A 25,482-nucleotide genomic window follows, 5' to 3' on the forward strand; every position below is an offset into this window, starting at 1 on the left:
ATTAAAGGATGTATACAGTATGCAGCTAAAAAGCAGAGTCATTGTCTGCATTAGTGATAAAGTCGGTCCCAGCATGAAGATGAGAGCAGGTATTTCTGTTCAGAAGCCCCTGCTTGTTGGTTGTGGGTTTTTTGTTGCCACTCCACACCAAGTGATGCCACAGAAAGCAAGCCCTGGCTTCACCACCTGCAGGAGGGCGTTCTTAGTCACATTTATTCGGCTTCATCACACCACTGGTCCTTCTAAACAGGTAGAAAAAAACAAAGTGTGACTTGAAAAATAAGAATACCACCAAGGTAAGATCTTAGAAACCAAGAGGAACCCACTCTGGATCCAAGCAGAGATCCCACGTGTCGGTCTTCAAATGAAAGCCTGTTCAAATATTGATGGGCTATTTTCCAAAAGGCAGTCTTAGCTCGCAAATTATGAACTGGCACCTGCAAACTACCTGACCTAGAAGGAGTTGTGTGAATTTCCAGGTTCCCACTGGAAATTAAAGAGATCCTTCCAATACAGGCTGGGAATTAACAGCACCCATCAACGTGTCACGGTGGAGCTGACCAGCCTTGCTGCACCATTTCCAGTTGCACTGAGGCAGGCGGAGCACTTTCACATTTCATTGAATACTGAACAGATCCTTGAGGCTTCTTTTAGTTGAGGACTATTTCTTCTCACAGATGATCGCTACACTTATCTTAATAGACTCATCTAAATAAATCCAGGTCATTTATTCCAACTACTGGAGCCTGGTTACGCCAAGGCCACCTCCCACCTTTACTCAGAGCACCAAGAAAAGTGAAGTACAATGAGAGGATTAAATCAAGTTGTCAGGCGACACCTGGCAGCAAACACAGGAGTCTGCCAGCCTCCTGCAACACCTCAAACTGCAGAAATCGGCCAAGCAGCTCACCCAGGTTGGTTGCTCCATGTTATGCCAGATGTTCCCCGTCTCGGATGGAAGGCCAGAGGCGGATCCCAACCTGCAGAGCTGCAGAACGGATTGCAAGGGAACGAAGAGCCCAGCGCTCCGAGCTTTCTGTAATGTCACACCCGAATTACCAACTCCTCTCAATTATTTTCTACTCCGAACAAAAAGGGAGACAGAGCTGAAACAGTCGAGCGAACAGGAATTCGCTGATGCTTCACAGAGCTGCTTTTAAATAACGAGTCAACTTCATGCGAGCCATCACTGGAAATATTAAAACTCATCATTTCAGTTAAAAGACTGCTCCCAAAATCTTTACACGCAAGGTTAACAGACTTGGCACTTCACAAGGTCCGTAAAAGCCCCTTTCAGTGCGTCTTTAAGCAACCTTTTATCAAATCAGCTGTCTGTACAATGAACCGATTTCTCGGGCAAGCAGCCTACCTCCAGGCAAAGTGCTCCCATAAAATTGGGTCACACCGAGCTGTGCCTGGCTCCGGCTGCCACGTCTGTGTGCAGGAGACCAGGACAGGAGAACATGCACCCGTCTTGCCCTGATACCCATTTCTAGATGCAGCCCAAACCCAGAGCAGCAGACGGCCTTGAGGAAAAGGACGTGCACAGCCTGAAGTAACACAGCTGGGCCTGGAGGGACAGAGCCTCTTGAAAGAGCAGCAGGGCTTTTAAAACGTGGTTTTAAAGCACAAAAAATGGTGTAAGGAGAGGACCAGCAGTTTCCAGGGATCCTTCGAAGTTTAAACACATCCACACAAACTCATTCTGGGGGAAGGGGTGCTGAGGAACTGGCTGTGCCAGGCTCTTCCCCCCTGGTAGAGGACTTTGCTGACATTTTGCTGCCTCCCCTAAGCAGCCCCCAGCCACGAGGAGCTGCTGCAGCCTCCTACAGGCAGCACAACCCAACTGCTCCAAGGATGCTTGAAAAAGACAGGGTGATCAAAGTCCAGGTGCTCATATCTAGGGGCTTCTGCAGGTGTTGAAGCCCAGTACCCAAACCAATCCCCCTCAGATGTGACCGCAGGCGATGCTCCTGCCACACTGCTGACTCCAGCACCTTGGCAGTGAGTTTCTGCTGAAAGAGCACCAAAAAGCAGGAGTTCCTGGCTGGAGGACTGGATCACGAGCAGCAGATCTCACAGAGGTGCTCCCAGGACTGCCACAGCCTCGCGGCGCAGACGTAGAGCTCTATATTAAGAAGCTGAATCCTATTTAAGTGATCTCGGCAGCCACGGGTGGAAGAGGGCTGGAAGCAAGAGGCTGCAGATTTCCAACCTGGGTGACTAACGCTGAGCATAAAGACAATATTTAGACACAAAGCCAGATCAGAGGTGGGGCACTACTGCTCCCAAAAATTTCAAATATTGACCTTCTGTTCCTTCCCCTCCCCAGTGAAGTTAGTTTCGGCACCACACAAATGTATTCCTTTAACTTGAAAGGAAACTCCACAGAGTTTGCACTTTTTCCAAAATAATATACAAAACTTTAACAAATTTTGTCATGGGGTATTTAATAAATCTTAACCCGAGCATTAATTGCCCCTAGCTATGGACGAGAAGACAACCAACAGTCCCCAGCACATCACAAAGTGCTGCCAAGATGAGGTTGGGAGGAGGAAGCTTTTTGCTTTTAGCTGTACAGTATCTCTCTTGGCTTCCATTTACAGATCGTAAAGCTACAGATCGTAGCTAAAACATACCAATATTTTTACAAATGACAACATCAATAGTCAGTAATGATCACATGCCATGATGTATTCCCAGAATCTCACAAGCTTTACAGCGCAGATATCTGCAGGGCCAACAGAGTCATTAAGATGAAGCTTTGGGGGGAAGGATTTTATTAAAAACTCTCACGCTTCACCATTTCACTTTCCACAGGACTGTTAGAGGTGAGATGAAATTATTTGCAAGGAAAACATCCCTATTTGTCAGAGCAGTACAGGCCGATGGTAAATCACTCGAGACCTTTTTCCATCTTGAATTCTCTCACGCTGTTCAGGCTATCAGTGCTGCTTTTATTTTTCCAGAAAGGATCATTTGGAAAACAAAGACAAGCAACCCCACCAAGACAAAACCCTCTAGCTCAACATCAAATACAAAACCAATCATATACGCACTGTAGATACAAGCCTACACGTATGCTGGGAGAAGCTGGAGAAGAAGAGCTGCTACAGCACTGCAATATTTACAGCCAATGCTGTGTGCTGCAGCTAACTCAATATTTTTGAAGAAAGCAAATGAAAAGTGGCCCATGGACTTATCTGACACTGCTCATTTAGTAACTGACAGGGGGGAAGACGTCCCTTGCTCAAATCTGACACCTTATCCAGTAGAAGTCACTTGTTCCCCTCACGATCTGTCCTGGAGAAGCTATTAAGCACATTCAGACAGCTCAGATTTTTTTTCTTCTTCTGCAAGACAGTACTAAACATTAGGAGGTTTTAGTAGCCACAAACAATCTCTTCAAACAAGGAGAATGCAATCAGCTACGAATCCTCAAAATCTGCACTCCCCATGCATTGTGCCCAACAAGAATCAAACGTAGTCTGCTCATACCAAAGCACAGAGATGAAACATTTCCTCTAGCTTTGTTGGTGGGAAGGTTGTTACGCTCGCCCCAACTTCATTTATGTTCAAATGCCAACAAAACACACTAAATACTTTTAGGAGTAGACTGGGTGTACATTTTCTTAGAGGCAAATCTCCTCCTATAGATTGCAAAAGACATAATTAAGCCTCTGATCTCCTCTCCTACAGCACAGAGGAACGGAGGACAATTCTACCAGAACACACAGTACAGCGACTACATCTTAAATTGCAATAAGGAGAGGACTTCCCAGGAACCAACCATAATGTAATTCCTTCTATACAGCCTGCTGAGTGCCTGTCTTCAGAACAAAACAAGGATATCATTGGAGAATAAAAGAAATCACGATGGATACAGTCTCTAACTTCTGAAAAGCGACTTTTCCATTAAAAGGTGTAAGGAACCCCTACATTTATGTAACAGATTAAATGTCTGGTTTAGATGAAACTCCTCGTCCTACAACAAAGGACAAAGCTCTGCACACCTTTTGCAAGGTGCTGGTTTGCTTTGCTACACTCAAATAAACCATCTGTACCAGAAATGCATTCAAATTTCAGAAGATACAGGTCTGAACAATTAACAGCCATCTGTGTTTTCGCTAACAGATAATTAAATACGAGTCTGTAACAGAAGAACCACCTACAGGAAGAAAAGCCTGAGATTTCTAAAGCTTCTTAGGCACATGCTTAAGGGGGAAGAGGAAAAAAAAGGTTAAGAAACCATTACCTCAGAGACAATCCTACAGAGATAGGCAGCAAAGCAGGACACAAGTGCAAATTCCGAGTAACCTAACCCTCCGCACTGACGGGATGACCAAACTCGCTTCTTGACATCTAGTCCCCCATCAGAATTCCTAAAATGTCCAAGGAATAACGACTCAGAAACACGCCCTGCATTGCTCAATCCTGGCTGTGAGAAAGAGTTGGAGGCCTCTGGCAGCGTTTAACACGGCAAACAGCAGTTACACACACCAAGTCAGGCAAGAGCTGGTGAAGAAATCGGGGTGCAACAAACCAAAGGTGTGCTCGGCATGCTTCGGTGGCTATTACTGCAGTCCATCGGCCGATGACGAAACAATATTTCAAGCTATCTCCTTAATTAGGGGATTTTTAAGATAAACAAATGAGCCCTACAGACCTCAAAAGAAAAATAATGTTATTGCAGTGATAATAATCTACTTATCAATTAAAAATTCATATTGAATCAATCTAAATATGGTTATTAAACAACTAAAATGTTTGTTAATCCACTGTTAAAATAACAGACAAATTCTCATACCTGGAAACCTTCATGCATTTTTTTTTTTTTTTTTTAAATCCTGCATCCTAAAAGCATTTCATTTGGGGGAAAAAAAATCCTGCTTTTCTCTCTAGCTTTTATTTTCACTGTGATTTTCTTCATGCTAGCTTGATTCATCCTGCTGGCTTCCTACTGCCTTCCACAAAGAACATCGGCGTATGACAGGGGTACTGACACCACTCCCATATTTATAATCTGAGAGGCGCTTTGGGATACAGGACATGACAAACTTGAGATTCTGAAAACTGGTGCTCAATCAATTCACCACACTGGCTCTGTTACAGTCCTCCACACACTATAAGCATTCAGTTAAAGAAAAGATTTTCCTTCAGAATTAGACCACAACCACTGACATTTCAGCCAAAGCAGCTTTCATCAGATCATTACTTATATTAAGAAGGATTTAGTGCCAGCTCAGGCCTCCTCCTAACATGACAGGGAGTTCCCCCAAGCACTGCTATAAAGAATCCATTCTTCCCACACATTGTACTTGTTTCTTTCCTTAGAATGAAATGCAGGATTTGGTACTGATATTTGCACACCAAACGCTGATTGTGTAAATATTTAATCACTGACATAATCCAAGTGTTACTAGTCTAAGAACTGCTGAGTAAGCAATAAAGGAAGTTAATTACCAATACTCTTCCTAAAACACGAGAGCAGCAACATAAAGTATCTAGCAAAATGATCCAGGAATTACTCTTTATTCCTAGTTTCTGCTTCAATTATACTTTAAGAAAAAACAAAAAATCTCAACACAAAAAAAATTTCAAGCAATCCTTTTAAAACTAGAAATAAAAAAGAAATTATTAACTGTCTCCCTCCTAGACCGAGGACGTATCACATCAAACGTTGGAACATGTTCACAAAAGCAGCTCCACAATGCTACCTCTGGGAGCTGACAGTAAACAAGTGCTTTTTAAATTGATTTACGTCACCGCTCACATCCTCTCCAAAGCAAACATGCAGCCAGTCATTTCAAGAGAGCAGACCTGCACAGATGCAGCCACTGCAAAAAGCCCCTTGTGGTCCTGGAGGGCACCATTTCCTCTCACTTCTAATGGCAAATCAGAACGCGAAATACCTCAGAAGAGTGGGAAAGAAAGAAAAAAGGGTGGGGAAAAAAAATCTTGTGTGTGTTTTCTTGTACTTACAGCCATGGTAGGATGCCGGGGAGCCTCCAGACTTTCCGTATTCTTGCTCCGAGTAGCTGGTGGAGAGGTTTGGCTGACTGGAACCTCGACCGAAGGTGATCTGGTTGCTGCCCACCCCGGTGGCCACCTGAGCCATGCGTTCTTTGGTCTTCAGGGCCTGGGCCCTCTCTGTCTTAAGTCGCTCGTCGTCCTTCAGCAGAGACACCAGCTGCTTGGATTTCTCCCTGACGTTGATGCCCTGGTCTTTCCCATCGCGATCGATATACTGAAAATCTTTCAACGTCTGGATAGCAAAAATATTCTCTTTACACTGCTGCGCCACTCTCTCCGAGCCAGTTTTGATCAGGTAATCTAAGAGCGTAAGGGCCTTGTACACGTGTCGCCAGTTCTTGCCGTGGTCGTTGAGTCGCTTCCAGATCATGCTCATAATTTCAGAGAAGGCCACAACGTTGTAAGTCAGATCTGCTATCTCAGTCATCAGCGAGCTGGAGGGGCCCCACGGGTCGTTAGAGGTCGCTTCCCGAACTTTTATTTCGGCCTCTGAGTAATTGTTCACAATGTTCTTCATCTGCCGTCTAATAGACGAAGTCGTCATTTTTATTTCCCTTTTTAGTCAGCGCGGTGCTAGGACACAAACAAAAAAAGGGCTATATCTGCTCTTCTATGAACGTTTCTGAGCTACGAAGACTCCGTATCTGTGGCTTATTTGCAAGAAGTTCCACTACAATCATTTCCTCTCTTCAAGAAAACGACACGAGAAAATGAAAATCATGACCTAAGAAAGAAAAAAAAAAAAAAACAAAACAAAGCACGTTAGTGGAGTCTTTCGTTATCCCTACACAGAAAGCAATTACGTACGCTTTTGAGAAATTCTGGTAGTGATGCGTTTGCTCTCTAAATTTCTTCAGAAGATTCGAGTTTGAAAAAAAAGACAAAAAACCCTTACTCTTCTCACCTCGAGAAGAATGGATAGACCAACTGCTGGGAAGTGCCAGCTATAAACAGGTAACGTCAAATGTCAAAGCTTAGAAATATCTGAGCTGCCAAAAAAGACAGAAAGCAAGAAATTATCTGCGCTGATGCAAATGGAAAACTTGAAAAGCAAACCAGAAACGAAGTCCGAGAAACAAGTTACGGATTTAATTTCCAACAAGGTAAAACCCATCTAGAAGTTTTAATTACAGAAAGCTCGGCGCTAGCTTGCAGAGTTTATAGGAAGCTGCATTACAGCTGGCAGCTGCGGTCTGCTACCGTTGCTGCAGGAGTCTGCGTACCGACACCAAGTGGATTTCCTCCACGTTGACCAAGGCGTTTCCGAGGCCCCAGATAAAGGCAACGAGCACTCAGTTTCAGGGCAGAGATCTTGAGCCCTGCCGTGCCTTAACCCGAGGCCCAGAGAGGAGAAAGGAGCACCAGAACGATGCGCTCTGGCTCAAGGTGACCTTTAATGCTAAGCAGATTAGAGGGGAATTTTGTTTTTTTTTTTTTCCAAATGCATTTCCTTTGTGCATTTGACAGTGCTCACCAGATCCCCAATCTCTGCGCTGTATGTCTTTCAGGCAGCACGGAAGAATTTTTAATTATATGAAAATGGAATTGTAAAATTGAAATGACTGGCAAGAAAACCCAAGGACGAGCTCTGGAGCTGGAAACTCGCTTCGGTTATTTATGTAAGGTCACTGTTTTGAGTAAACAGAGGCCTATTAAGCTTTAGAATACATTACTCGAGCAAACTGGCAGATTTTGGTATTACATTAACATCGTCAGAAGTCTTTGACATTCACCACTTGTTTGAACTCTAACAGTATTTGCCCCATTAATAGATGGCATGCGTAACGCGTCCTCTAACAACTTCTCCCAATGCCCCAAAGACACAACCCGATCACTGACAACAGACACGGGGAGCATTAAAGCACGGATTTCATTCCACCACTGTTATCATTCCTCAGATTATTAACATGCCATTTAAAATGAAAGCAGAAGTGTTGGACAACACGCAGCTCTACAAAGGCTTCTTCGGTCCAAAGGCACGCACGCATCTTTCCTGGAAAGCGACCGAGTAAGCTGAGCTACGGGAGTTCATTCTTCTACTGAAGTTAGGGTACCTCCTGAACCAGGCAAATAAATAAAATAAAATAAAGTCTTATCAGGCCCTCAGACACAAATCCCCATGTAAAGAGTATGAGAAAAAGAATATCAATGTTGCCTGGACTTGTAACTAACCTACAAGGCCCTGCCAAGCCCTCTTGGAGTTGCTTTAAATCCCCCAGCACACTCAGCCAGCCCAAAGCAGAGCTCCCATCACGTTGCTGTGAACCTGGATATTTGTTCCCCGTGTTGTAGACAGGGGGCACGCTTTTTAAGAACAAGTCACCTTCCGTTTCTTTATGCCACTCGTGGTTTTATGGAAACCGGACATCTCCTGAGCTCTGAGTTTAATTTTTGGAAGCTGTTGCAGGTCTCCAACCAACCCTGCCACCTTCCCATGTCTCCCTTACACTTCCATTCGTGTATTTTATCACTCAAACAGATCTCAGTCTTTCTTCCTTCTTTCCAGTGATTCAGGATTCTTCTGAAATGTAGCTGCTTGGCTTTGATTTGGTCACGTCAGTATTTAGAAATTAACTGGAAAAGGGAGCACTTGCAAGGGCACTGAGCTCTGGCAGGACACGTCACTGGAAATAGCCCTTTGCTGGGAGAACTGAGTGTTCATCTCTCACCCTGCTTCCTGTCTTTTAACCAACTGTGAATTTATGAAAAACGCTTTTATCTTACGAGAATTATTTTTCTTTAAAGGCCAGGGATGAGAGGCCTTACAAAATACCTTTAAAAGTGCACTATGCTGTCAAGTGCCTCAGCTATGTGTGCACCCGTGACCAGAGAAAAAGCAAAGTGTGCCTCATTACTTGCTGTAACTTCATGAGCTTTTGAAAATATCACTTTAATACCAGAAACAATATAGGAAAGGTGAATTTTACAGTACATGGGAACACGTGCCAGTCCTAAATGACACCAACTTCAGCCAAGGGAATAAATACAACCAAAGAACCATCACAATCACAACACAAACCCTCACACAATCAGGTCCACCAGCCCATATTATGGTTGAAGAGATCAAAAAGCCAACTACCCTCACGACATAAAAGCGAGAAACCATTCCGAATGCACAATCAAAACCATCCACAGAAAGTCGGGGCTTTTTCAGAGACCTCAGTGCATTACCATCTCACAACAAACCACAAGGAAGCACAATGCTCCTGCAGCTTCAGCAGAAAGCTGGGTTTGCAGTTTTAACGCTGGAGTTGCAAAGACAGCAGAAAGCAAGACCCGCTGATTGTCACCACCATCCCTGGCCGACGGCAGGAAAAGCCCCATCAGCTCGGGGAGGTTTCTTTGAAAGATGAAGCAGAGAGGGGAAGGTGGAGATCTCTTCTGCTCAGCTTTGGCAAGCCTTCCAAGCCATCTCTTCCCGGTCCCTGGTCAGATGTTTTCTCTGTTTTATAACTTGTCATCTTTAAATAGATAGAAAAGGAAATGCACAACACTCTAGACCACACGGCGAAGCTTCCCCGTGCTATCAAGGGTTATCTGGAAGGGAATACCTAATTTCCTTTGCCCTCCATGAATAATCCCAGTGAATTCTCGTGGTGCTCTTTTAGATTCGGTGCACAGACAGGAGGAATTCTTGACTGAACTTCTTCTCAACAGCTCTCTCACAAGAGATTAAATTCACTAAACGCAATCTACATGAGGAAACCATATTTAATTTGCTGAGACTAACTCAGAAATGAGGCCAAGCCACAAAGTCCTTAATAAACTTAGTTCAAAGCTGCAGCCGTACAAATCCACCTATATACAGACTTCCAGCAGAACCCATTCCGATCTCAGGAATGCAAAACTCAACCCGGGGTTTGTCTGCACTGATAAAATGCCCTTCACTTCAAGCCTGAAGGTAAATATACACACAGGCCAGCTAGGTATGGACCAGAAACGCATGAAAAGCCTTTCACATCAAGTGGGCAAGAGAAAGGGTGAAAATTGACACTAGATGTAAGAAGCTTGCCAGAAATTTGTTGAAAATCTTAATTATCTCAAGCCCCCTGTGCCAACAGGTCTGCAGGAGGCAAGCACCACCTGGGATATCCACATCCACCTACAATTTCAAGGGACTGCACGTGAAACAGGAATCCCACAAAGCCACCAAGAGCCTCTGCTGCCCAAGATGTGCTGAAACAGCTAAGGGAAGCTCCAACATATTTTGAAGCTCCAACAGATTTTGAAGCTTTACCTCTACGCTTTGTGCTCTTGATGCTTTATCTCCAAGATCCAGCCCGCTCCTGTGGTCTCGGGTTAGTCAGAGAAGCCAGGGCCTGGAGAGTGCTTCTTGCCAGCCTGCAAGGAACCGGGCTAAAGGAAAGTGCTGACTCAGGGAGAAGTTCCCCCAGACAGACAGAAACTCACACCACACCTGCAAAGAGCAAACAGCACACACGCAAACACATCCCCAACCGTCACACTAAGTCAACTTCTACTTCTGGCAAGGAGAAAGGGTTCGCACTGCCTGGCGCTCTGAATTCCTACCCCAGGTTTCTTACAGGAGCTTGTTACACGTACAGATCCCAAATGCTTTTACAAAGCCATATTTTCCACAAAGAGGAACCACGAATTTTGACAAACGAAGCGTAAGGCTTTATTTAAAATTCAGGAATACAACAACAGGAAAAATGTCTTCGCTGGCACTTTTTCTATGCCGGATCCCGCAGCGCTCGAGAAATTTTCAAATTCAGTTAATTCTTTCACACGCTTTTTTTTTTTTCCTTAGTCATAAATAATTCTTACAGAAGAGCTGCAGACCACAGGGCTATCGTTACACTGCCTGCGGTATAATATCCTACTGTAGTGCAAACATTGTTCCCCGCACCAGACAGGAAGAGAGGCGACTGGATTTTGTGATGCCTTGGAGAAGAGCGCGAGGAGAAGCAAAGGAGCTTGGCACTACGCAGAAAAGCCAACAAGCAGCACACTTATTAGCTCCCTCTTGCTATTGTGCAGCAGAGAAAACAGCAATTCATGTGAATAAGACAGTAAAATGAAGACGCTGAAATTACCATCAATGCCCTTCCTTAACCTTCAAAATTATTTAGGAAATGAATTACAAACACAGACTGGCAAAGGGTTTGGAGAACGGGGTTAACTCCAGAAGAAAGGTTTAATTTCCATTTTACACAGTTTAATGGTTTGTCCTCCTCGGTTAATTTCTGAGAAGAGGAAATGGCTCAAAATTAAAAGTTTTGGAAGCTTTCCACCCTCTTTTACAAATGAGAGAACAAGGTCAGCTTTCACAGACAGCAGGTGGCCCAATGATTCCTTTAGATGAAGAGTTAACGCTGAGAGATGCCCTCCTTCAAATCTGGGCACAGCCATGAACGCCAAGGTTCGATTCTGCGCTGGTTTTACGGCCGTGCCTCAGTCCCATGGAGAAACTCAGTCCTGCCTGCACGGCCACTCAGCCATACAGCAGATTTACAGACACAACTTTGCCTTTTATCCCTAACACCTTTCTATTTAAACCAGGAGGGCAGTATTAGAGCTCAGCAGGGAGCTCAGCTCCTTACCCAGCCTACAGAAAGGGGGTATGGGGCAGAAATCCAGCGACTCACCACCTAGCTGAGCACAGCAGCACCACCAGAAGCAGGACCTGCCCAGGTGGCTGCCGGTGCTGTGACTTTGGCAGCTCCAGGTGCCTTGGCAGCCCGTGGCACAGCTGGAATTACCACAGCTGGAATTGCTGGCAGCGTGGGAGATACTCCAAAGTGCTGCAAGCAGGGAGAGCCTCGGCGAGAGTTGTGCAAATCCGGGCAAACGATCCAAATCCGACCTGCGCTGGAGGTCTAATTTTAGGATTACAAGCTTCGACAACAGCTCTTTAAAAATAACACATTCCTCCTTCTCCGGCTAGGTCAAGTGTCACCGACAGTGCTAGCTGCATTTTATGCAGCACATCACAGTTTATTTTTCGGTAGTGATACAGCAAGCGCCGGGTGTGTAATCAGTACGAGAATATTGCGGAATTACAGAACAGCACAAGGTCAAGCCACTGCGCGCTGAACCAGAAATTCTAAATGCAAATTAATCCAACACAGCAGCGAAAATACCTCCCCGAACTCTCCAAAGGAATTTGTTCTCTGGGGATTACCTACTTGAATGAAAGCACTTCATCTTTTATTCTTGCTAATAGAGGAGAAAAAAAAAAATCACCCAATGCCTGCCTTAAAATAAAAAGTAACGATTTGAAATAAATTCAGTGCACCACCAGGTACGTCGAGTCGCATTTTCAACTGGATTAAAGACGGTGGGAGACGTTTCTCTCTTTTCACATTTTCCTTTTGGAACAGAGGAGCAAGAAATCTGATATTCTTGCCAGAGGCTGTGCGTAGACTATTACTGATTAGAAAAGTCCAGCCTCGACTCTTAGGCTGCTTAGTGGGTGACAGGGGACTGCCAAAGGGAAGCCATCCTATCTTCTCCTCCAGCAGCTCAGGGCCCTGACAGATCAGCTCCAATCTGAACGCTTGCAGGTGTTTGAGAACTGAGCACGCAGCCAACATTTTGTAGTCGTGCAATTTTAGGATTCAACTGACAAGAACAACTACGATCTTACGTATCCGTGCTCATCCAGCAGCCCTGGTATTTTCAGAAGGTACTTGCTGCTTACAATTACACCAGGATTTCATTAACTCAATTCAGCTTGCACTTTATTACTACGAAGCAGACGTCACCATGAGCAGTTTCTCCTATCCACCCACACACCACAGCCATGCAACCACATTAATAAATTCAATAGGACAAAGGCAAACGCTCATCATGACACAGAGCAGGGAAAAACATCGGTTTAACTCCCCATCTTACCACTGCTCAAAGCCGAGAGACTAATTAGTACTTTTACCTTGCAACATGAATTTCTAATGGAAAAAACTGTTCAAAGAAGAGCAAAAGATGCAAAGCCCTAACTGTCTGTATGGCCAAGACACTCTTATTCTTCTTCAGTTCAGATTGTTAAGTGCAACGGGCTGCTAACACAAACTACAAGCCTGTAAAGAAACAGGTGGTGGATTTAATTTCTTAAATATCTTTAATATCTTAACGCAGGTGTATGCTCACCACTAACCAAGCTGGTAGAAAATTCTCAAGTGGGAAACTTGCATCCTAAAATCCTCCGTGCGTGCTGCTGTAGGAGCTTGCTGGTCAAAACTGGGGGGTTTGGTTGGGCTCTGCTGTCAGCAGCCGTGCTCACGGAGAACTGAGGACGTGGTGCAGGCTGAGCACGGCTCCTGGAAGCTGCTGTCCTGCCCCAAGCCACCTCTGCCCCTCGCAGCACTTCTGGGGACAGTGTGAATGGGCTCAGGGAGCGCATCGGCCCAGCTGGGCTTTCTGGCAGATCAGGTCACCCAACCGATTAATGCCAAGGTCGCTCTAATGCCTTTGAAGTACAAATAAGGGAAGTAACATTAATTTCGACAGCAATCTATGGTCACATTTCACGAGGCAAAATGTAAAGCTGCGCCTTGAAGCCCAAATTGCTGGCAGCAAAGAGTTTAATCCTGGGACTTGCCTTCAACAGGTAACAACCGTAAGAACTGCAAGCAGTGGGTTTTCTGGGAAGTCTCCTTTACCACCCAGCTGCTCCTAACAGCAAGACTCATTTTGCTTAGAGCTGAAGACAGCCACAGAAAATTGTCCTCTAGTTTTTCAAAACTGGTTAAGATCTTAAAATCTGGGTCCTACCCTTCTTACAGACTGATTTCAGCTATCTGTCCCATAACACTAGTCCATCTTTCCCTATTATTCCCTATTAATTCCCTATTATTCCCCTTATATTTTCATGCTGTACTCACCACTCAAGTTGCCAAAATACATTTCAAATAACCCTGCCTCCTCCCTGTCTTCCTCCCGGAGCTGACTAACGTTCCTAGCATCACCACCAGAGCAGGAAAAGCAATCCCACCCCAAGGAGCCCTGCCTGGCAGAGAGCACGTGCAGCCAGAGAGCGGCACAGCGAGCCCAGCAGCAGCAGCCTGGGTTTAGCTGGGCTGGGTTTTCCAGGAAACAGCACTCACAAGCACTGCTGGTCACCCTGCTCTACTTTTGTGCTACCCCTGTTCCTGACTTTGAGCTCTAAGTGCATCTTTGATGGAAGTGAATCACTTAAAGGCAAAAAATAAAATCAACTCACTTGAATTTTCCTTGGTATGCTACTTCCTACTTGCTTCATTCATACATTATTAAGGATCATCCTATTCCCAAATGCAAATATTACCTTCATTATTATTTTTATATTATTATTGTGGAATTAGGAAAAAATAATCTGGCTTGAAGATGTGAATCCCACATTCTCCCATGCAGACATGTCCCAATTTTCAGCTGTTGCTGTAACGACTGCTCTAGGTTTCTGAATCCATCCCTCAGCATCAATATTCTACCTACTCTCCTCTCTGCTCTGGACATTTAGATGGAAAATTATTTGAGTGGGAATTAGCTTGCTCTTCTCAAAGAGGATGACAAAGACTTGTTACTAAAAAGCATCTGCGCCTGTTTCATTATTAAAGGTCACTTTCTTGCCGTTAGCTCTTGCAGAGAACATGTTAAAGGCTCTTAGCTTTGATAGTCTGCATCCAGCAATTCTGTACGTGTCAGCAGGACTCCGCAGACCCTGCAAGGAGTCCAAAAGGCAGAGGACAACACCTATAGCGTGTAATCCAAAAGTCAAGCCTCTGATACTTCTGACACAGCTGATTATAGCCTGAGACTTTTTTTGTAAAGCAAATCTTCTGTGTAATACTACTGGCTGTATAGCCCACAGTGCCTGCATCACCCTGTGGATTATTCTTTTACCCACTGTTTTAATGCAAATTATTAAAAGCATTCTCTCCCTTTAGATTTATAAACAGAACAAGAAAGCGACTTAAAAACTCACCCACTCCATTTTCTCTTTTTTTTTTTTTTTCCAAGCGCATTCCATCTAGTCCAAATGCACAGAAATTCTAGCCCATTAACATCCATCAGCTAACAGAAGGGTAATGAATTCATCAATACTGCTAAAAGGCGTGGGTACAGCATCATGCTGAATCATTTAGTAACTACATCTGCAGCAAGAAGAGCTCAAACAACCCGCCTTACGCTGTCAGCAACCATCTTCCTGAAGGAGGCAAAATGAATGTATTAAGATCACCCTCGATTTCGTTACCCCTCTTGACGAGGTTGGTAGTGTCTCTACACACCGGTATTTGCGTGCCAATCAAATCCTGTCTGCTGCTGCTGCTGGTGTTCCCCTCCAGACATCAGCTTCCTCGGCCAGGCCACCTGTACTCTTGGGAGAAGCTTTCAGTGCTCATTTTTCTGCAAACGACACGCGGACCAGGCTTTCCCCTGCTCATTAACACTGAAGTCAGAAGTCTGAAACTGAGTTTTCAGTTTGTAAAGAAAAAAATAATAATTAAAACCAAAACACGTATTGTTCCCTCAACACCAGGCTACTGCAATTGTTAGAGTGCCAGACTTGACTCAGGTTTTTCTTTGTTATCTGTTTACAAAGCCATGGAGGGATCACCTTCTCCCTGCAGCAAGAACTCTCCCCAACAGTGGTAAGTTCTGAACATCAGACAGGTAACAGCTCCCAGGATCAGTTGATCTTTGGAGAAAATGCATTACTGACAGACATGAAAGCACAACTACCACCAACAAAAAGCCCATTCCTGTGGCTGGGACTACAGGTAGGGTATCATGGGGGTAAGAGGAACCCTATTATTATTATTGAGCACAAGAGTATTATGTTATCATTCTCATTGAAAAATAAAAGATATTTATTCTGTTTTAAAAAAGGAGAGAAAAAAAAAAACAGACTTAATAGTATAAAGGAACAAAATGACATTCAAGCTGTGGATTAGAAACTACTTTGCTTGTTTTGCCTTGTTCAGGTATGCCAAGTCTGGTCGCCTCTGCCTCACAGCAGGTTTTAAAATGATAGTGAGTACATTGCACTGTTGTTTACACTTTCAGTTATAATGGTATCTACTCTAATTAAGCCCAAGAATAAAAAGTGTTTTGTTAAGGTAGCCTTTACAAACCAAGTACAGTTAATTCAACACTCAGTAACTCAGCTTCCTTTACATAGATACTGTCTTCGAATACATACACTCACACATGTGTCTACATATCCTTAACTCCCACGGCTTAATTCAATTAATACTATTAAATCTTTAATGCTTAGCTTCAAAGGCGTTTTTTTTTTTTTTTTTTTAATTTTTAATAGCTCTCATAGGTTAGCATGAATGCTCTAAGTCTTTCTACTATATTTTAAATAAACTCTCTTCTTTCCACTTTGATGTTTGCCTTTCTGACAACCCTCTGCTCTCTGAAGCTCCTGGAACCTTGTTTTCTGCAAAATGATGACATTACAAACTCCAAAAGATATGTTAATCACGGCGCTGCAATCAGGGATTTTTTTCTCTCACCTGCCCTCTGGGCTGGGAGTTGGCAATGGGACTGCTTTCATCAAAACAATGTGGCAACCCGTAAGGAGGGAGGGCGTAATGGCGAGGGAGGGGACTCTCATTTGCATCTGTTTAGCATGCAAGCAGCAGGCGGTGCTTAATTCTCTTTTACTCTGGTTTCCCATGAAAGGGGAAAACGGGAAAGTCACCGGATTTTATTAAAACAGCTAAAACAGCAGTTGTGACAAAACACACGCCGGGTTTCAGGGAGCACAAGGCTCCAGGCATTTAAAGACAGGTCCGTATAGCACATCTGATGGGCGCTGGAGGTGTTCTTAATTGTAAGGCTTTGCTTGTGCAGCAGCATCACCATTATAAATTCGACCAGCGAGAGGTCTGGTCTATACACAAGTCTGCAGATGCACACATATATAGAAATAGATGGAATTTACCAGTTTGCTACGTGGTGAAAGCTCCCCGTGAGCTAACCCGGAGGCAGGTGACAGCAGCGTGCTTCCCTCCTGCCCTTACCCGGAGCGCAGCATCCCCAGGGTCACGGCATTGCCTCCTGGTCCCACCTGCCTGCCACTGAAGGGACAACAAAGTCAGTCCTGGTGGTGGATTTAAGCCTCTCTATAAAGCACAAGCTAAGGGAAAGGACAATCAAGCACTGACCCTCCTCTGTTACAGTTAATTTTTCTTCTGAATTAGAAAAAAAAGAAATCCCTTTGTAAAGTAAAGCTAAAAATCAGCATTCCCAGAGACAGGAAAGGCACTGTATGATATACGCTATCCAAGCTGAACGAAAAAAAAAAACAACAACAACCCAAGCCATGAAAAAAATTTGGCTCTGTCCCAAGGCACCCAGACACAATTTCATGCTGGCACGTACGTAGCAAAGAAACTTCTGAATTCAGGATGTGCAAGCCTGCTTCTTTCATGTACACCTGGAAAGCTCACCCTATGAAAAACCAACGGGCCACAGTCAGCCAGTAAGCGACCAGCCCCACATCAAGAGCCCCCTCGTATGTTCCAAGCAAAGCACACGCTTACATCCTCTGCTTGCTCTGAGCCATAAACTGCAGAAAAAAAAACCCTCGGGAAGCGTACTAAAACCAGGCTGCTGAGGACAGCCCACAGAACTGTCCTGCCATTCCTCACATCTTCAGCAGCTCAGCAGCCTGCAACGTAAGCGCAGAATTACCACCACGAGCACCTCTCAGCGTTACGCAGCTGCAGGTAGACACGGGCCACGTTGTGCCTCTTAAAGCACACGTACGTACCCTCTCGGAGGCATCACGTATTCGTGTTATTGTGAAATTAAAAATAAGCAGACTCTTAGTTGGAAGATAGACACAGAAATGTCAATTATACTATGCAGGGTGCTCAAACCAGCAGGCCAGGCAAAAAGAGATTACTCACTAGGTAGTACCAAAGCCAGACTGTTGCAGACTGTCTCCGTGTTTCACAAAGGGGTCAGCGATTTGTAAATCTTAAATGCAACACTTAAGCAGTTCTGCAGACTAAAAAAAACCCTCACATCCTTTGAGGACACACCTCAGCGCTTCTCTGCAAGAAAAGTTTGAAGTGATTTTGCTGTCACAAAAGCATCCATTCTTCGGTTTCCCTGAAATTTAAGAATTTTGAAAACAACAACAACAACAAAACTTTTATAAACACTCCTGTACTTTACTTTCTTATTAAATCTTCCCCAGAGAGCCAGTAAACATACAAACACAAATATTTTTCAGACGGGTCACCCAGCTAACAATCTTTACAAAAAAAAAAATCTCCAGAAAGCAGTCGTCTTGCTGAAAATGTACTAAGAAATGGGCTGCATCATTATAATCCAATACAATAACAATCTTCCTGTTCTTCTGAGTAGCACATAAAAATTTCAGCTTTAGGAGTATACAGGGGAATATTGTAGAGATTCTCAAAAACGACAACTGCAATATTAAATATTGATTTCTGAACTCTATTTGCATATTTCGAACAAGAAAAGTACTTGGTGTTACCTACGCTGTTTATCTAAAAGCATTCCAGCCGAGGCATTATCTTTACTTTCTGAGAAACGCTCTCCCAAATCAGTAGACAAAGTTTAACTTGCACAAAGTCTGCTCAGCAACAGCAGCAAGAGAATAGTAACACTGCTCATCGCTAACAATCATTTCAAGCCCTTTAAAATTAAAAATAAAAACACTGCAAGAAACAATCACTACAATAAAACCATGCAATATGCCAGTATTTGCTTGGAAAGCAAATATTTCATGAGATAACAGATGCAAGTCTTATGCTTTCAAATGGTTACTATACAAAAAGGTTTTTATCAAATGATAAAATAAATAATTGGGTACAAGTGTTTTAAAGAGTGACCAGATCTTCCCTGGATCTGCATGCTGCTGGAAACGCATGATTCAGGATTTCTCTCTAAACTGATGTTACTGGTCACTCTCCAGCAATGTCCCAAAATGGAAAAGTGTTTCGTTGATTAATTAACTAACTGAATAATTAAAAACATTGAAGTTCTGTTTTTCAAATAATAATTTGAGTGCCTTCCTTTACATATAGCACGACAGAGTACGTTCTGCTTGGCCATCAATCAGAGGATGGGCAGGCACGTTACAACAGTTCTGCTTAGAAGTGAGAGATGAGGATTCATTAAAGATTTTATTTTTTTGCTGATTTTATAGGGTTAGGGATTAGGCTTGATCGAAAATCTATGTCTAAAAGCTATTGTCACAAGCCTCCTCCCTTGTCCAGAGCTGAATCTTAACAGAAAGGAGCACCAGCAACTGGGTCAACAGAATTGGCTGACAAAATCCTCACTGCTCTGCTCAAAAAAAAAAAGAAAAAAAAAAAGGTAACAATCATCAGGAGAATGGCCAAACCATGACTTGGGTCAGTTCACCCAGTTAGCAGCACACAACTGGCCACTCGAGTACAGATTTCCCATCTGCAAGCAGGGACGTTTAAGGGAATCTTTCGTGCCTCTGTCTCAGGGGAGGAAGTTGCTTTTAAAAATACTTTGTTTTGCCTTTCCCTAAGGAATATCAGAACCATATACCAATTATTTTAGTGTTTTTGTTGTCCGTGAGGTCCAACAAACAGAGGTCTTGTTTGTGAACTGCACAGCCCTTACACCAGTGAGCAATTACTCATGCGATTAGTCCCAATGAAGTCAGAAGAACTGTTTGAGAAAGAAATTGCTTGCCAACCTAAGGGTTGCACAATCAGAAGAAAAAAAAAATATAACAAAAACACAGAGGGGGATAAATTGCATCTGACAAAAAATACAATCAAGAAATAGCTGGTGACAGATTGTTATTTAAGTACAAGGAAGTGATTTAAACAGTCAGGAGCAGTTGTAATAAGCTTATACGATTCTCTATTAAGATTCTTAAAATGTCTTTGTTCTAGCAAAGCTATGAAAAGACGGTTGCCCTTGTAAAGGTTCAGAAACTATCAAATTGATGTTAAAGCTAGAAATGAATGTGATTTCAAACCAAGTAAAGGAGAAAAAGGAAAAAAAAAGAGCATCTCTAGCATCATTAGCACCTCTGTCGTCCATGCTCTTAGTTCTAAGTAGCATGGGCACGACGTACGTTGGGGGATTTCACTGTGGCAGAACTCAACCAGACCAAAGAGACCAGCACAGAGAGTAGAGAGCTCGCTCTACTCGTGTCTCTGCTTCTTAAATAATGGAAGCCACCAGCCTGATTTTAGGAGGTGTTACTTTACAGAAGTGACATCTTCAAAACTGCGGGAACATCTCCAAAAGCGAGGTGAACTCAAAGTTTGGCTGTTGAATTTCTCCAAGGAAGCAGATGTGGCATTTTGTGCACGACCCTCAGCCTGCGCTGCCTGTCCTTAGGTAGTCACTTCGGGAAAAACAGGCCAAGAAAGTGGCTGTGAGTTTAGCTATGGCTACAAGGAACAACCACCAAGCTGGTCTTCTGAGTTGTCTTGTGGAACAGACATGAAACATCTCCAGGTAAGGTTCCCAGCATGTTTTTAAGCAGCTTAAGTTTCAAAAAAAGGATTGGTATTGCTGAATTAAAAAAAAAAAATGTTAAATGATGCATTGTAAAACCAAAAAAAGCAAGTGATTCACAGATTAATGTTTTACCATAAGGAATAAGAACAGAAATTTCCATTGGAAAAGAAACACACACGAAAACGCTGGGTCTAAAGGTGATCAAATCTGAGCCATGGGAAACGTGTATATGACCCTACTGGAGACAGGAACTGGGACTGCTATTTAAACAGGCACTAAAATAGATGCATATGTGTGCAAAGTGCAAGGTAATTATGGTGGCAAGGAAGCATGTGGAGATAGAGAGAGGTCTGGAAGACAAAAGACAGGTTTGTACCATTTCTAGAGAAGCAGATTGCATTCAAGCGTTCTCCTGTCTAGGCCACCCTCCGAAACCATTCCGCTTTTCATGCCTTGTAAATTTGGTATTTATTACCCAGTTACATGACTGAAGACTCAGCAACTGTAGACTACATTAATAAAACAGCACTTGGAGGAACGACAGGAGCAGCCAACGCCGTGGAAGAGAAGCGCATATATCAGAAGAGGGCTCAGGCAAGAATTTCCACTAATTACTTGAGGCAGTTCAGGGAGCTATGTTCCTGGCCGTGGAAGGAAAATTATGAAATGAAATGAAAACAAACCGCACGCATCAGGACAACAAAACTCCTGAGTCCGAGGTTTTTGAGAACTTTACCCAGCCACCTCCACCATAAAGCCAAGATAAGGAGAGCCTGCGAGGCCGAGATGCCGCCAGCCCTGGGCCGGGACTGGTCTCCCCCTGGCCGGAGCCAGCTGTGCTCATGCTGCCAGCGGGGACCTGCTGGTGCTGGGCTCTGCTCCGTGCCCTGCTCATGTTTCCCCACCTGGACAGAGCCGGCTTTTTCAAGTCGCTGTGCAGCCAAGGCATAAGCAGCGTGAATGGACCACGTCTGACCTTGAATGTGAGCTAGGCGAGGACTGAGATAGAGGCATTTATGTTAACAGCCCTGGGTGACATGAGAACAGATAGACACACTATTAACAATTAATGCCATGCAGGGTGTTGGGCCTGGGATCCATTTTTAAGTTCGGTTTTGGCAGCTACACCAAAATATTTGGGCTCATAATTACCTGTGCTGAAGAAAAGCATTGCACTAAATATAGTCTTACCAAAATGAAAAATTTTTTAACATTTCCATATAAAAATGCAATGGTATTGGGGTTAGAAAACACAAAAATACTTTAATATTAGTTTTCTGATTAGTATCATCATTCACACAAACTCCAGCCTGAGATATTTGCAGGCATTTAACTTCACGTGCTAACTCTGAACCTGTGCAGTACAGTTTGGGGGAACTCAGCCTCAGTAATTTCATTTTCCCTCTCTTTAGCAACTACCTACAACTTCCAAGCACTTGCAAACTATTTTGCCTCATCAACAGTTTAGACTACCTTCATAAAATCAAACCCCACATTTGAAAACCCGAGCCAAAATGTTCTTTGCAAGATGTCAAATAAGCCAGTACCAACTTTCTACAACTTTCTGCCTCCTGCACCACTCCCCAAGAGGCTGAACTGCTACAGCCATGTAGTTCTAGATTCATCCTAAAGCCTACAGCCTCGGAGTCCACTTATTCTGTTATACAAGCATTCTAAATTTATTTTTCACCCCATAGAATAGGAAAGCAATCCTATCCCAGCCATCAAGAGTGATTAATGCTGCGATTTTCTGTAAGGTCTGCTATTCAGCACGTAGCAGTATGCAACCAAACTGGCGTATGGCAGTGCTAGCGGACCTACAATTAGAACTAGGAGGTTTTATTCTAAAGGACAGCTCACATGTTGTTCTCCTCCACGGTGTCTCATGCTTGTTTAATGAGCAGCTAGGCTACTGAAATACACAAAAAACCGCTGCTCTTTGAAGCACTTAAGACAGCAGGATACTGGTACGTTTCGATACTTTCCCTGCACAGATCAGAGCAAGGCAGAGGGGGAAAAAAGCACATTACAGGCATTCATACAAACCAGACACCTTTCATTTTCTATTAGCAAGAATCCCAAGAGACAATTTAGCACTCTGCAAATATGGCACTGGAAGACTGGGAAGTTGTTTCCTGAGCACCAGTCATTACACAAAGATTTCAGAGGAACTCACAGTCTTCAGGGCCAGGCAAAACCAACAGCCACTTCCCCCCTCCTACACATGAGACCCATGAAGAGCAACTCACGAATATCATAGCTATTCGGTAATAGATTTCTCCTAAGACAGATTAAAATTTAATGGTTCCTTAAAAAAAAGAAGCACCAATTTCTCTACCCAGCAAGACTATCAGCATTTTTATGAAGTAACAAATTAGGCCTTTGGCGTTTTGCAGCAGCGATCCAAGATTTGAGGCTTCTCAAAAGCTCCAAGTTTTAAAGCAATCAAATGTCTGACAGCTGGAATGAAATTAGCATGATTAACCAGTTATGTAAATAATGATGCGGTCGGTACAAGCACAATTCATTTATGCTCATTGCATTATACAGCTTGCACTGGACATCAGATGTTTGTCAACTATTCATTAAAAGTGACTGTAAGAATAATGGACGTGAAAAACACCACGAGCACTACCAGCCACGGCACCTGACAGCCCAGGGCTCAGATCAGGGCTCTCCTACTAGCACGGAACAACAAGGCAACTTCTAAATAACCCTTTTCTTCCCCAATCATCACCCAAAGCTATCTACCTCCTACCTAAGGAACAGGTCTTTTTTTTTCCTCTTTTTTTTTTTTTCTTCTTTCCTAAACAGAGAGGTCCAACCTGCAAGAACCTTCATTTCTTAACGGCGGGCGTTATTTTTCAGCTGTCAGCACAGGGAGAAGTCTGCTACCCTAGGCTGCCGCGTAGGAGAACCATCGTCACGGCAGGATGATGCCGCATAGTTGTTTTATGACATCAAGGAAGTTGCAATCAGCAGCAGCAAGTCAAACTTCCTGAAGTATAACTCGCCGTCAGCTCAGCCTTATCAGAATCCGTCTTCAGGAATGCATACTCATGGTTAATTTGTACTCGGTAATTTTCGATAACGCGGTTAAATATTTAATATACGGCAGATTATCTTTAAAACTCTGTCTAGCTGGTTTACCGTGACCCCAAGTTTGCAAGAGAAAATTTATCAGAAGTTTTGATTCTTCACAATGAAACACTATACGTGAGCCTGTTTGGAAATAATGTATCTGGGAATCTGCCAAGACAAACAGATTTAGAAGCACTTCCTAAACAGGCCCTATTTTGCTGAAGATATTGTCAAGATATATTTGTATTTTAATTAAAAATCATTCTAACATCTTATATTTCAAACCTCAGCAATCCAGTTTTCTCTGACCTTGTCTTGCATAAAACACAGCAATACCGAATTATGCAAGAGTTCCATATTACCATAAAATATGTATTACAGTGGAGAGAATAATAAAACTGAACCTTGTGGCCTGATTTGCATTTTGAACTCCTAAAGTCAGTCTCCACAGTCTGCAACACCCGCAACACGGCTTAGCAATCAGAACCAGTCTGTATCTCCCAGTGAAAACGCAGGATTCGGGGAATTTGCTTAGAAAAATTACCAAAAAGCAGCATGTCCAATTTGCGGGGATTTAAAACACAACTCAGCTTTCCAGATCGGCGATAAGGAAGGGGAAGGGGGGAAGGAAGCGTTACACGCCCCTTAGCCAAATAAAATCGAGACCAAATATCTGCTATCGATACGCCCCGCAGCTTGAAAATCGGCAAGGCTCATTGTTGGCAGCCCGTAATAATCCCCGTGCAAACACAATTCACAGCTGCGATACCGATTAATACGGCAACGCTAACTGCTCGAGACCGATCCGTAGCATCAGATCTAGCGCGGGCAGGGCGTTAAGAAAGGGAAAAATAAAAAAGGAAGATCTCAAATGGATTTAAAAAATAAATAGATGAGAGCAGCATTCCGCATGCGTTGGGGAACCCGGGCTCCGCGCCCCTCAGGGGGATGCGGGGCCGAGGGTTGGGTCTGAAGGGTCTTGAGGTCGAAGGTTTGGGGGTCTGGGGGTTTTAGGGTCTGAGGGTTTTGGGGTGTGAGGATTTTAGGGCCGGTTTCCCCCCACCGTTCCCAGCCCGGGGGCGGCCCCGGGGCGCAGTCACCTTTCCCGGCAGCTCCTGGCAGTGCCTCCTGCTCGCAGCCGGGGCTGCCATGATGGCCAGGAACTGTTGCTAGCGACCTAATGGGAGACAACAAAAGGCCGCCCAGACCCCGCTGGGGGCTTCCACAGTCGCCACCACCCCCTCACAGGGGACCCCAGGACGGACAGACGGACGGACAGACAGACGGGCCCCTCCCCAGCCGCCCACCCCCCCCTCCAGGGCCCGGCCCGGCCCTAACCCCACCACCGGGCCCCGCTCCCCACCACGGGGAGGCCTCGCAGCCCCTCACGGAGGGGCCTTGCCCGTACCCCGACCCCCTGAAGGGGGGGAGCAGGCCCCGGGGATGGGTGAAGGGGGGGGGGGGGGAGCACCGGAGGGAGAAAGGGAAAGAAAATAAAGCGGCTTCCTTCACCACCACCACCCCCTTCCACCCCGAGAACAACCCGCTTTTCCCGCACTCACCTGGCGCTGCGTGCTGAGGGGGGAGCGGGGAAGGGGCTGCGGGGGGGGGTGTCGCGATGTGGCGGTGTCGCGATGTCCCGGTGCCCAGCCGCCGCCGCCGCCGCCGCCTCTGGCTGGGTTTGACACCCACACGCACCATCCAACATGGCGGCGGCCGGGAGGGAGGGGGGGGGAGGAGGAGGCGGAACCGGCGGCCGAGCGCGGCCCCGAGGCGCGGCCCCCGGTCGTCGGGCGCGGCGGGGAGTGGAGTTCGGGAAGGAGAAAAGGAGGAAAAATAAAAATCAAAAATGAAGTGAAAATCAAAAAGGCGCTCTCCTTCCGCACGCCCCTCTCTTTCCTCGCTCTCCTCTTCCTTCTCGCCCTCCTCTTC

The 25,482-nt window shown here is 44.5% G+C and overlaps 1 protein-coding gene across 2 annotated transcripts in view; it reads right to left on the reverse strand.

The window, feature by feature from the left end:
• The window catches only part of EPN2 (epsin 2), a 40,968-nt gene extending 15,690 nt beyond the window's left edge, over window positions 1-25,278 (reverse strand). For both annotated transcript variants that reach the window (XM_032197480.1, XM_032197479.1), the window contains exons 1-2: window positions 25,113-25,278; window positions 5,983-6,757 (exon numbers count right to left, since the gene is read on the reverse strand). In XM_032197480.1, the coding sequence (XP_032053371.1) occupies window positions 5,983-6,577 (595 nt within the window). In that variant the 5' untranslated portion in view covers window positions 6,578-6,757; window positions 25,113-25,278. The remainder of the gene's footprint in view (window positions 1-5,982; window positions 6,758-25,112) is intronic.
• Between the last annotated feature and the right edge of the window lie 204 nt (window positions 25,279-25,482).

The sequence above is a fragment of the Aythya fuligula genome, chromosome 15 (genome assembly GCF_009819795.1).
Source record: "Aythya fuligula isolate bAytFul2 chromosome 15, bAytFul2.pri, whole genome shotgun sequence".
In the NCBI taxonomy this organism is placed as follows: Eukaryota; Metazoa; Chordata; class Aves; order Anseriformes; family Anatidae; genus Aythya; species Aythya fuligula.